Genomic DNA, 12,907 nt, shown 5'->3' on the forward strand with positions numbered 1-12,907 from the left:
TGGGCACCTTCTCTCCCTTCTTTGCAGGAGTCTTTTTAGGCTTGGGCTCTGGCTTTGGAGCAGCAGATTTAGCTGATAACACTGAGATCTTCTCTTTGCTTTGTCCTTCACCTTGGCTTTATCTCCGTTCACATCTCCTTTAGCCTTTCTCTTGGGCAAGGTGGCAACAGTGGTGAGACTGGACATTAGACTAGGTATTGGACATGCAGATGCAGCAGCACGAAGGCTTTGGTTGGTCCAGGGGTCGTTCTCACCTCCTCTTCTTCACATTGCTTCCAATGGACTATCTTTAAAATAAACAATATTGGGGCCAGAGTGATAGTATAGTGGGTAAGGAATTTGTCTTGTACATGGTTGCCCTGGGTTTGATCCTTGGCATCCCATATGCTCCTTTGAACACCACCAGGTGTGGCCTCAAAATAAAACAAAACAAAAACCAGAATATGATTTCAAGTTGTAATTAATGTTTTAATATATATTAATTATTGTTGTTAATAAAGATGTAAAATTTTCGGGCCCGGAGAGATAGCACAGCGGCGTTTGCCTTGCAAGCAGCCAATCCAGGACCAAAGGTGGTTGGTTCAAATCCTGGTGTCCCATAGGGTCCCCCGTGCCTGCCAGGAGCTATTTCTGAGCAGACAGCCAGGAGTAACCCCTGAGCAATGCCGGGTGTGGCCCAAAAACCAAAATAAATAAATAAATAAATAAAATAAAATAAAAATAAATAAAAATAAAAAAAATAAAGATGTAAAATTTTCTAAATTTTTTTATAGCAAGATATATATGATTTTCTGTCCTGAACTTTATTTTAGTGGTGGGATCCACATTTTACTCCTAGCTTTGTGCTAGGAGTTTAGGAATCAAATGTATTGGGGATGGAACTGGAGTCAGATGTGTGCAAAGGAAGTGTCTTAAGCTCTGAATTATTTCACACTCACTCCCATTCTGAGCCATTCTTAAGCATGTGTTTAGGGTATTAAGTACATTTGTCTTGTTGTGTGACTGCCACACTATCTGTGTTTAGGACTTCATTTTTTAAAATAATATCTTTATTTAAGCACCATGATAAAATATGGAATGCTTCATGAATTTGCATGTCATCCTTGCTCAGGGGCCAAGCTAATTGTCTCTGTATTGTTCCAATTTTAGTATATGTGTTGCCAAAGTGAGCACTAGGAGAGCATCTTGCGAAAATGCAACTCGAGGAGCAGGAGCAATGGTGCAGCGGTAAGGCGTTTGCCTCGCACATAGCCAGGAGCAATTTCTGAGCTCAGAGCCAGGAGTAACCCCTGATTGTCAGTGCATATGACCCAAAAGCCAAAAAAAAAAAAAAAAAAAAAAAAAGAAAGAAAGAAAAGAAAAGAAAAAAATTTTCCTTTTCAGGTGGAGCAATAGTACAGTGGGCAGGGCACTTGGCTTGCATGCAGCCTACCAGGATTTGATCCCAGGTGTAAATCAACTCTGAGGGTCCTGGGTTTCAGATCCCTGTTCAGGAGCCAGTTGTAATGGCCCCAAACGCCATATTTCCACCCAGGGAAAGCGGGTCTGGAGCAAGGGTCACTGCAGGAAATAATCCAGTCAAAGCTGTAAAATACTCATGGCCAAGTTGAGAGATTCTTTTTTTTTCGTTTTTGTTCTTTTGTTTTGTTTTGTTTTGTTTTGTTTGTTTGTTTGTTTTTGGGCCACACCCGGCGGTGCTCAGGGGTTACTCCTGGCTGTCTGCTCAGAAATAGCTCCTGGCAGGCACGGAGGACCATATGGGACACCGGGATTCGAACCAACCACCTTTGGTCCTGGATCGGCTGCTTGCAAGGCAAATGCTGCTGTGCTATCTCTCCGGGCGTTTTCATAGATCTTAAGTGTTTTCAGCATAGACCAGAGAGATAATTTGACATGAGCATTCACATTTCTCTTTAGTGCATTTTTTTTTTTTTTTTTTTTTTTGGTTTTTGGGCCACACACAGTGATGCTCAGAGGTTACTCCTGGCTGTCTGCTCAGAAATAGCTCCTGGCAGGCATGGGGGACCATATGGGACACCGGGATTCGAACCAACCACCTTTGGTCCTGGATCGGCTGCTTGCAAGGCAAACGCCGCTGTGCTATCTCTCCGGGCCCAAGTTGAGAGATTCTATGGTCACTTTCTTTTTAAGTGTTTGAGGATTGCTACAGTATCTTCCATAGAAGTGACCTTGTTTGGCTGGTCCGATGGCAGTGGTTTATCAGAACTTATTCACGTTAGTATCACAAAAGTTGGTATATAACCCGCCCACTCCTCAATTTGACTGGCTTTAGAAAAAAAAAAAAAAAGTGACCTTGTTTGTGCGTGAAGGGTCCAGTTTCCCACTTGTTCACCAGCACAAGATCTTTTGTTATTTTGGATTTGGAGAATCCATTCTAAAGTGAGTGATCTTTAGTGACTTTAGTCACTTTTTTAGATCACTTTAGTGATCTTTAGTGAGTGACTTTAGTGGAATGATCTTGCTTTGGGGTTTGATATGCACTTTCTTAATGCTTAATCTCTTTCATCTTTGTCTTTGGGCCACACCTGGCTGTGCTCAGGGCTTATTCCAGGCTCTAACCTCAGGGATTACTTCTGGTGGGGTTCAAGAGACCACCTGGGGTTCCAGGAATAGAATTCCTCTGGTTGGCTGGCTGGGGTTGGCTTACATGCAAGGCAAGAGCCGCAGCTATATTATCTTTTTTGGCCCCTAAGGGAGGAAACCTTTGAAATCCAGTGCATATATTTTACAGCTCATTTCATTTTGTCCTGTCTAGTGTTTTTTTTCCATGCTGGGGGGTGGGGTGGACATTGGGATTGTGGGGTGAAGAGGTCAGAAGACCAGGCGTCTCTGGTCCTGCTGGGATGACTCAAACCTTCTCCTTCCCAGTGTGATGGAGGTTGTTTCTCTGGTGCTGCTGCGGGGAGGGGAAGGTCTTGACCCCTCTGGCTCTGCCTAAACCCCCTCTCCTCTCTGTCTTCCTAACTAAGGAGTTTCTGGCTGACTTGGGGGCGCTACCCGCTTCCTCCCTGCACTCTGCTGTTCCCCCTGTGTCGCCCTGGAGCCTGGCTAATCAGATCCAGGCCTGACCTCGCCAGAGGTCCCTAACCCGACCTGGAGGAGCTGGTCCCACCTCCTGTCTGAGCTCTCAGGGCTCCCACACCAATGATTTACTGGGGCTATGGGGCCATTTCCTGCCTTGCTGTTTCCTCTGCCTTGCTGGTCTCTGAGTTGTCCCTGCCTGTTTTTTCTTGATGCCCAATGGGTAGACCTGGTGTGTGTGGGATGACCCACATTACTCCCCGGATTTCTTGGGGACACAGAAACTTCCATTCCTCCCACATGAGCCCTTGCTCTTTCTCCCTTCCTGCTGCTCTCTGACTCTCACCCTTAGAAGGGCCTCTGGCCCCACCATCACCCTCTCACACTCCACCCCAAACTGTTCCTCTTAGGCTGAGAAATGAGAGCAAGAGCCTGGTACCCACCATCCCCAGCACCTCCTTCCTGACCCCCCCAATACGGACTTGCAGCTGCCAGGCTCTGGTCCTGAGGCTCTGCTCATGCCCTGCTCTCCTACTGCAGGCTCCAGGGCCCTTAGTTTGGGATTTGAGGGGGTCTCTGAAGGTGCAGCCCTCGGGTCCCCAGCACTGGCCTAGAATCTTAGTGTTACCAGCAGGATGCCCCTTCCCATGTCTCTGAGGTCCCAAAACATAAGCCCTGTCAAAAGCAGATTAATGAACCCTAAAAGCGCCATCCAGAGAGGGAAGCAAGCTTAAGAAACTTCCTCCCCAGTCAGGGATGGGACTTAGCACTGGAGCAAGAAACTTTATCCACTGATATGCAAAAAAGGAAAATGAGGGGCCCTGAGTGATAGTAGAGTGGGGCGGGAAATTGCCTTGTACTGGGCCAACCTAGGTTCGATCATTAGTATCCCATAGGGCCCCCCCACAGAACCGCTAGGAGTGCTTCCTGAGTGCAGAACCAGGAGTAATACTCTAGCACAGCTGGGTGTGGCCCCCAAGCAAACAAAAAAGAAAGGAGGGGGGATAGTTTTTCCTCTGGTCTAGGGTTAAGAGACAACCCCCCCCCAATTCTTCCACTGTGGGAGCTGAACAAGTGCTGAAGGTAAAGAAGGGGACAGTGTCTTGGGGACCCTAATAAGCTTTCCACACAGATGAAAGGACCGGCCACGTTCCAACTGCATGGCTCAGCCTGAGCACAGGGGTATAGGGAAGGAGCAAAGAGGCGTAGGTCATGGACACCCTCCTTTTTCACCCTTTCCCCTGGACCATGGGCCACAGACACAGATTCCAGCCCCCTCACATGGTGAGGATATTCAAGGGGTTGGGAATGGGCTCAAGGATTACTCCTGGCTCTGTGCTTAGGGATCAGTCCTGGTAGGGCTCAAGGGAACTTATACCCGATTCAGCCTCATGCCCTACCAAGCTCTTCAGTCCCCATCAGCACTCAAAGGCAAAGCTTCCATTCTAATAAAATGTTAGCCAGAGAGATAGGACGGGGGGGGGGGTTATATACAGCCAACCCCAGTTCAGTCCCCAACACCTCAGAGGGTTCTCTGATTCTTCCCCAGGAGTAATCCCTAAAGTACGGAGCCAGGAATAAGCCCTGAGCACCCCCAAATGTTGGACAAAGGTTTAGGTTGAATCAAGGGGAGAGGGAGCTTCCCAGCGGAAGAGCATAGGGGGACCGTGGGGAGGGTACAGTTGTGCCCCCATACAGTCAGTCATCCCTGCTGATGAGCCTCCAACCCTCCCCCGCACTCCCCCCCACACTCCCCACATCTTTGGGGGCTTCCTAATTGTGTAATTGTGAGGGGTTGTGGGGAAAGTGAGGTGATAGCAAACCCACTTTCTCCATCCGCAGCAACTTTTTCCACAGCAGCCCCTGGCAGGAAGCAGACCCTCTGCCTCTCATCATTTTTCCTGGGCCTGCTCCTAGCCCTGCCTCCTGGGAGCGAGAAGGGCTCCGAACACAAAAGGATTCATTCAGCTCCTTAACGAGGCGGCATCTGTAGTCAGCAGCACCATTAGTTCCACCAGGTCCCTGGGGGCCGCCTGTGCCTCTCTAGCTGGAGTCCAGGGGAGTCTGGCCGAGCCCTGGAGCCACAGAGAACTGTGCCCCCTACAGCCAGGGTGCCCCAGGAGGCAGGGAAGGACCCTCAGAGACTCATCGCCTCCTCCCCCAGGTCCCAGGCCTGACCCACAAAGCCTTTGGCCTGCGCTCAGGCCCCTTAACCTCATGCTTCCTCACCAAGTCTAAAGGGTCACCGGCTGGAGTATTTGCCACCACCGCCCTCTCTGCCTCCACCCGGGGCCCCCTGGTACTCATTGTAATTTTGTACCTTTGGGGACATAGATTGGTGACAATGAGTACCCCCAAATTGGGCATGCCTTGGTAGACATGCTGATCCCAGAAAGCAACGCAGCCTTCGGGCACACCCACCAGCTTTAGCCATGGAGCCAGAGAGGGAGGAGACTGCTGGGTGCTTTTATACATGTTTATATTTAATGAGCCACATGCAAATGAGAGGAAGAGGCACCACAAAAGCGCCAGCCCGGAGGGAAGACTGGCACAAAGACAGCCTCTGGGGCCATCCTGGAGTCCAGGACAGGCCTGGCTCGCCCAAGGGGACCCGGAGGGCAATGCCACCCACCCCAGGGAGCATGGAGCAGGCGCCAGTCTCCTGGCCAGCCCCTTCTGGGAGGGGACAACTGTCCCAGTTGATGGAGTATGCGGGGAGGGCTGGCTGTGGGACAGATGGTGCACCGCCTTCCCGCACTTGAAGCAAAGTGGGTTTTAATGAAATCTGCAGCCGGTGCTGAGGCTGGGCTGCAGGCGGGAGGGTGCCATCCGGGGTTCGGCTCAGGGATGGTAAGAATGAGAGGGACCAGCCAGCTCTGTGCAGGCCGGTAAGCAACTCAGTTACTCTGTGCAGACCTCTACAGAGAGTTCAAGAGGGAGGCTGGCCACTCTGCACCAACATGGATTTTGCAGTTCTGACAGCTCTCAGATGCTGGTACAAAAATTGCTGCAGGGAGAGGAGGTGGAGAAACCACCAGAGACTGGGGGATGCTCAAAGCATCCATCCCCTGGCAGCCCCTGGAGTGACTAGAGAGGTAATAAAGCAGGTGATACACTTAACTTGTGTGCAAATGCTTCAGTTACAATCCTCATATGGTGCCCCAGCTCTCCTAAGGGTCACTCCTGAGCTCACATCCAGGGGTGCACAACCCCAAGCATCAACCAAATGTGGTTAGTAACAATGAAAGCTACCAAATTCAGAAACCAAGGCCAAATGACCCTGGCCTGGTCCTTCTTGCTTATGGGCCTTAGGGCTTTGGTCTGTGACAGAGCCAACTTGTATAGAAGACTTGCAGGCCTTCAGGGAGTTTATAAAAATAAGTTCCTGGGCAGCTGCAAATGGGAAAAGGATTTTGCATGTCAGTTTTCGGGGATCAGAATCTTGAGGGAAAGCCCTTAGCAGCTCAGGATTTCCATGTTGTTTGTTTGGTTTGTTTTTGGACCACATCCAGCTGAGCTCAGGGGTTTCTCTTGGCTCTTCGATCAGAAATCACTCCTGGCAGGCTCAGGAGACCATATGAAATGTTGGGAATCGAACCACTGTTCATCCTGGGTTGACTGCATACAAGGCAAACACCCTACCACTGTGCTATAGCTCCAGCCCCCAGGATTTCCTTGTGAGAGGTTTGGCAGCCAAGTCACTGCAGAGTTTCCTCGGGGAGGGTTCTAGCCTTGCAGGCCCATCCCTTTGGGGAGATGTTCCTGTGAGTGGTAAAGCAGGGGTGGTGAACATGCGGCTCTTTACCTCTTATCATTATTTTGTATACTGTGGCTCTTTGCCAAGTTTGGATTTTGTTCTGCTGCTTCTGAGGAGGGACCTCTGAGGAGAGATCTCCCAGCGTGTAGTCCCACCTCCAGGTTGTGTCCTCCTGTCTCCCATCCCTCGGAAACAACTGTACGGGCCAGAGAGCGGGAGGACCATGTGTCACATATTGGGTCACATCTTGCCATTAGTTCTTAGTGTGGAGGACACAGCACACCCTCACCATCACTGCAGGATTTGTACCTTCACTCAAAATGGCAAAATGCAATATGTGTTTCATAGATTATTGTTAAAATGAGATGCTTTTGTGTGAGTGTTTGTCTGTTTTGGCAGGTCACTGCGTGGTGTGGCTCTCTGACTCTCACAGTTTAAAATTTTGGCTCTTTGTGTCGAACTTGTTCGCCACCCCTGTACTAAAGTAAAGCCTACCTCCCCCTAGGGCCTGACCTTAACTTTCCCCTTCCTTCCTCCTTCCTCCAGCCATGTCCGACTTCCACGTGCACCCCCAGGCTACCAAAGGTGAGGAGGGTGGTGTAGCCCGATTCCAGTGCCAAATCCATGGACTTCCTAAACCCCGGATCACTTGGGAGAAAAACAGAGTGCCCGTCGACACAAACAATGAGAGGTGAGTCCTGCCTGAGGACAGGGACAGAGGTCTTGTAGAAGCCAGTGGCTTGCAGCCCCCTGGGACACTGGTATCTGAAGCAGGGATGGGCTGGGGCCAGAGAGGTAGTACAGGGGAGGGGGAGGCCTTGCATGCACTGACCCAGATTTTATCCCTGCCACCACGTATGGTCCCAAGCACTGCCAGGAGTGATTCCCTAAGAGCAGAGCCAGGAATAAAACCCCTGAGCACTGGTGGGTGTGGCTCCAAAACAAAAAAACAAACAAACAAACTGAGAATGGAACTGGAGAGGACGCTTGCTTTGCACACTGCCAAACTGGCATCCCTTAGGTACGCCTGGAGCCCTGAATGCAAAGGCAGGAATAAGCCCTGAGTAATTCTGGATGTGGTTCCCAAACAAACAAAAAAAGAAAGTGTGTTTTCAAAGGCAGTTTCCTATTTATCCACCTGCGGGGGGTCCCCCAGTGTGTCTTGGGAACAATGGCAGTGACATGGGACCGTCACACTCTGCAGGTACACGTTGCTGCCCAAGGGTGTCCTGCAGATCACGGGCCTTCGGGCTGAGGACAGCGGCATCTTCCACTGTGTGGCCTCCAACATTGCTAGTGTCCGCATCAGCCACGGAGCCAAGCTGACGGTGACCGGTGAGGGGTCACAGCCTGCCCCTCCCTTCATGCCCCCCACAACCCCACACACAGACCCTGAGCCTGCCCTCCAGTTCCACAGCGTAGAGGGCATTTTCTGCCTGTCGAGGGTAGGGCTGAGGAGTGGCCTGCCTCCATCTCTGTACCTGAAGCTGGGTGCCCCCTGGGTGTGGATGCGCACCCCACGTGTGGGATGTGCTGGGTGGGGATGTAGCTAGGGATTTAGCTCAAGTGTGGAACCCTTGCCTGTGCCCCCAGGCTCTGGCTCAGGGGCCTACAAGGAGCCGACCATCCTTGTGGGGCCTGAGAACCTCACCCTGACCGTCCATCAGACTGCAGTACTGGAGTGCGTCGCTACGGGCAACCCGCGCCCCATTGTGTCCTGGAGCCGCCTGGGTGAGTCCTGAGCCCCTGCCTGGCCTTCCTGCTTCTGGGGAAAAGGGGTGTAGTGTGCAAGGCTCATCACCCAGCTCAGGGTGTTGAATCCTGTTTGTTCACCACGGGGGTTCTTTTTCTGGCTTTGGCCTTGCAGGATGGAACAGGAGGGGCGCCTGTGTTGTGTGTGGGCTTAGCTCCCAGTTACCTTGTCAGCCTTGGCACCATGACTTCTCCTTCATCCTCTGTCCCTTCCTCATGTCATGGGGCCTTCGGAACCACTCTGCACCCCAGTCTCCTTCCCCTCCTATACATCCCAGCCACGCCCCTGGGCCCCCCAGTCTCTAGACAGACCCCCTAAACCCCCCCCCCGGCCTGAATCCCTAGGCAGCTAAAGGCAAGAAATGAAAGGGTACAGATGGGCCACGGTGTCTGAGCAGAAAGGTCAGGGGCCAGGGGAACGTGAAGGGCTGCGGGTCCCATTCACCAGCCCCCCACCCCACTTTGTGCCCTGCGGATAATGGAGTAGATTTCACCACTTCAGAGACTGAATGGGAGCTGTCTCCCCTTTCTCACTGCTAATCTGATGGGGCTATGCGGGCGGGGGGGGGGGGAGAATGCAGGCTGCAGGCTAGGCGCCTGCTCCACCATCTGGCTAGAATTGCTCAGAGATCTGGGTAGGGAAACAGCGTGCAGAAAGAACCCTTTGCTGCTGCTGCTGCTGCTGGCTTCTAGGGGACACTCCTAGAAGGCTGTAAAGGGGAGTTGGGTGACAGGGCCCTGCCTTGGGGTAAGCCTTGGTGCTGCGGGAGCCTTGCACGCCTGACTCTCTCCTTGCTCTGCAGACGGCCGCCCCATTGGAGTGGAGGGCATCCAGGTCCTGGGCACCGGGAACCTCATCATCTCCGACGTCACGGTGCAGCACTCGGGCGTGTACGTTTGTGCTGCCAACAGGCCGGGCACCCGTGTTCGCAGAACCGCCCAGGGCCGCCTGGTGGTGCAAGGTAGGCCCCTCCGGCCTCCACATCTGCACATCTGCCCAGCCACCAACCCCACCGCACCCACGCCCTTTCCTGCCACCCCAGCACCCCAGCCTCTCCACTGCAGAAGCCCAGTGGGTCTCTGGGCCTGTCGCTGGCACGTGTGTTCCCCCCCACACACACATGTGCTGTTTTCATTCACACGTGAGGCTTTTCCACACTCCCACCTGCCTTCCTGCCAGTGTCATTTTCACACCATCGCACCCGGCTCCTGTGTGTGTGTGTGTGTGTGTGTGTGTGTGTGTGTGTGTGTGTGTGTGTGTGTGTGTGTGCTCGTGCACACGCATGGGGAAGGTTCTACCCAGGGGTTCATTCCTAGTAGTTCCCCTGCACCCCCTAATTTGCTTCTGGACCCCTTAAAGGTCTCCTGGGCAACCTGCAAGGGTAGAAGATGGGGTGCACTTGGCATGCCCCCGACTGTCCCAAGTATTAATGGAGCTTTGAGGCACAGGATTGGAGGAGAGTGGAGTTAAATATAGAGGTGAAAGGGGCCGGTTCTGAGGACTCCTTCTCGTCTTCCCTTCATTACTGCCTTGGAGGTGCAGCCAAAGCTATTAGCACAATTTATTTATTGAACAATTTCCTGAACAGGAGCTCAGCTTGATTGGATTCTATACAAATGTCAGTCTTTTAAATTGCCATTAAAATAGAGTTCTCTTGGGCCCGGAGAGATAGCACAGCGGCATTTGCCTTGCAAGCAGCCGATCCAGGACCAAAGGTGGTTGGTTGGAATCCCAGTGTCCCATATGGTCCCCCGTACTTGCCAGGAGCTATTTCTGAGCAGACAGCCAGGAGTAACCCTTGAGCACCGCCGGGTGTGACCCAAAAACCAAAATAAATAAAAAAAAATAGAGTTCTCTCCCAGACTCTTCTGTCAGCTTCGGGGTTGAGGGACCCCTCAGAAGGATGCTCTGAAGGGAGAGTGATGTGGATGTCCCAAGCCCATCACTCCTCCCACCCTGCACGACCCCTCCGCTGTCACCTCCCCCTCCGCCTGATTCTCAAGGTGACCTGCCTTGCTCTGTGTGCCCCCAGCCCCAGCAGAATTTGTCCAGCACCCTCAGTCCATCTCTAGGCCAGCGGGGACCACCGCCATGTTCACCTGCCAGGCCCAGGGGGAGCCACCCCCCCACGTCACCTGGCTGAAGAACGGCCAAGTGCTGGGGCCCGGAGGCCACGTCCGGCTCAAGAATAACAACAGGTATGTGTGTACAAAGGTGTCTGGGCATGTATGTATGTAGGCGTGTCTGTGTCTATCTACCTATGGGTATCTATATGTGTACAGGTGTGTATGAATGTATCTATGTGTATACACATGTGCCTATGTCTGTATGTGTTCCTGGGTGGCTCTATATGGACATGGGTGTCTGCATCTGCATATATTTGCACTGTGGAAATTTGAGGTCTTGGGTCTAAGGATCCCACACAGGCTTTAGGGAGGGGACTCTGCCTCCCTCTGTCATCCTTAATTATTTAATTCAACAAGGGTGAACCCGCTGGCCATCAGGGCTAACCTAGGCCAAAGAGGTCTGAGACTTTCCTGCACCCCCGTGCCCTACAGCACCCTGACCATTTCTGGAATCGGCCCTGAGGATGAGGCCATCTACCAGTGCGTGGCCGAGAACAGCGCTGGCTCCTCCCAGGCCAGTGCCCGGCTGACTGTGCTGTGGGCCGAGGGGCTGCCTGGACCCCCCCTCAACGTGCAGGCTGTGTCCGTGTCGTCCACCGAGGTGCGTGTGTCCTGGACCGAGCCCCTGATCCACACCAAGGAGATCATAGGCTATGTCCTGCACATCCGGAGGGCTGCCGGTGAGTAGCACCCGTCTCTCAGCCTTTCCTTCCCTCCTGCCTGTCCTGCCTGGCCCTACACTCTGCTGTCTCTCCAACACCCCTTGGCTCTTTTCACCAGTGCTCATAGGCCTCCTCAGGGCCCCTCATGCCCCCTGCCTGACCCTTTGCCCCCTCAGACCCACCAGAACTGGAGTATCAGGAAGCAGTGAGCAAGAACACCTTCCAACACCTAGTGAGTGACCTGGAGCCCTCCACCGCCTACAGCTTCTACATCAAGGCCTACACGCCCAGGGGGGGCCAGCTCAGCTTCTCCCCCAACTCTGGCCAGCACCCTGGGGGAAGGTGAGGCCTGGGTGTGCTACAAAACCACTGGGGCATGGGGTGCTGGGACGGGACCGCATGCATGCATGCTCTGGTTGTACATTGTGCAAAGTGCTGGCTGGGTAGCCCTGGGTCTGCTGGGAGGAAGGGGCATAAAGCTACTGCTTGAGCAAGTGGAGGCACTGAGTGAACAGAAATGCCCACCTTGCCTCACCACAGGGGGTGGAGTGGGGGGAGAGGCAGGGAAATGGAGAGATTCCATCAGGCTCCCTTCTCTCTGCCTTCAGCCCCAGCCCCACCCCCTCTGTCCGTGAGGGTGCTCGGCAGTAACTCCCTGCAGCTGCTGTGGGAGCCCTGGTCCCGGCTGGCCCAGCACCAGGGAGGCTTCAAGCTATTCTACCGGCCAGCCAGCAAGGCCACCTTCACGGGCCCCATCCTGCTGCCTGGGACAGCGACCTCTTACAACCTCAGCCAACTGGGTGAGGCCATTGCAGCCTGGAGTGCACCGGGCAGAGCTGGGCATGGGGTGTGGTGGGGAGGTGGGGTAGAAGTGGGGTGGCTGGGCAGGGGTGTGGTTGTGTGGGGGAAGGAGGGCTAGGCAGGGGTGTGGGGGTACAGGCTGCTCCTCCTGCTTCCCTCCTACCACCCCTTAACAGCCCTTTCTCTCTTCCCAGACCCGAGCACAGTGTATGAGGTAAAGCTGCTTGCCTATAACCAACACGGGGATGGCAATGCCACTGTTCGCTTTGTGTCTCTCAGGGGAGCATCTGAGAGGACAGGTGAGGCTTTGCTGGGCTAAAGATGGGCCACAGCAAAGGAGCACAGGAAGAGGGGCCAGGAGGCGCATTGGCCAGTGCAGGCCTAGGCGCTAGTTTAAATGTTAATAGTGGGCTTTGGGAAGTTTGTTTCTCACTCATTTATTTATTTAGATTTTGGGGGCATTCCCAGTGGTGCTCAGGGGTTAGTCCAAGCTCTGCAATTAGAAATTACTCCTGGCAGGCTCAGAGGATGCCGGGAATCAAACCCGGGTCAGCTGCATGCAAGGCAAACACCCTACAGTTGTGCTATCGCTCCAGCCCCTCTCTTACTTATTTACACAAGTTCAGAATGATATTCACAACATCTTCTAAATTTTAGCTGATTCAAAACAATCCATTTAGGATTCAGAATGATAGAACAGAGGAGAGGGCACTTGCCTTGCATGCAATTGACTGGGATTTGATCCCCGATACTCGAATGTTTCCTG

General features: G+C 53.0%; 1 protein-coding gene and 1 non-coding gene across 2 annotated transcripts in view; one reads left to right on the plus strand and one right to left on the minus strand.

Moving 5' to 3' along the window:
• IGDCC3 (immunoglobulin superfamily DCC subclass member 3) overlaps positions 1–12,907 on the plus strand; it is a 45,502-nt gene that overhangs the window by 28,894 nt on the left and 3,701 nt on the right. Inside the window, 10 exon segments of the mRNA XM_049782850.1 lie at positions 7,346–7,490; positions 8,004–8,134; positions 8,393–8,530; positions 9,355–9,513; positions 10,585–10,750; positions 11,111–11,358; positions 11,517–11,632; positions 11,634–11,682; positions 11,949–12,140; positions 12,336–12,440. Coding sequence (XP_049638807.1) covers positions 7,346–7,490; positions 8,004–8,134; positions 8,393–8,530; positions 9,355–9,513; positions 10,585–10,750; positions 11,111–11,358; positions 11,517–11,632; positions 11,634–11,682; positions 11,949–12,140; positions 12,336–12,440 — 1,449 coding nt within the window.
• On the minus strand, positions 1,067–1,173 carry LOC126027604 (U6 spliceosomal RNA). The gene has a single exon (XR_007502292.1). It is a non-coding gene; the product is annotated as a U6 spliceosomal RNA (small nuclear RNA).

Source organism: Suncus etruscus, chromosome 1 (assembly GCF_024139225.1).
Source record: "Suncus etruscus isolate mSunEtr1 chromosome 1, mSunEtr1.pri.cur, whole genome shotgun sequence".
NCBI classification, from domain to species: domain Eukaryota; kingdom Metazoa; phylum Chordata; class Mammalia; order Eulipotyphla; family Soricidae; genus Suncus; species Suncus etruscus.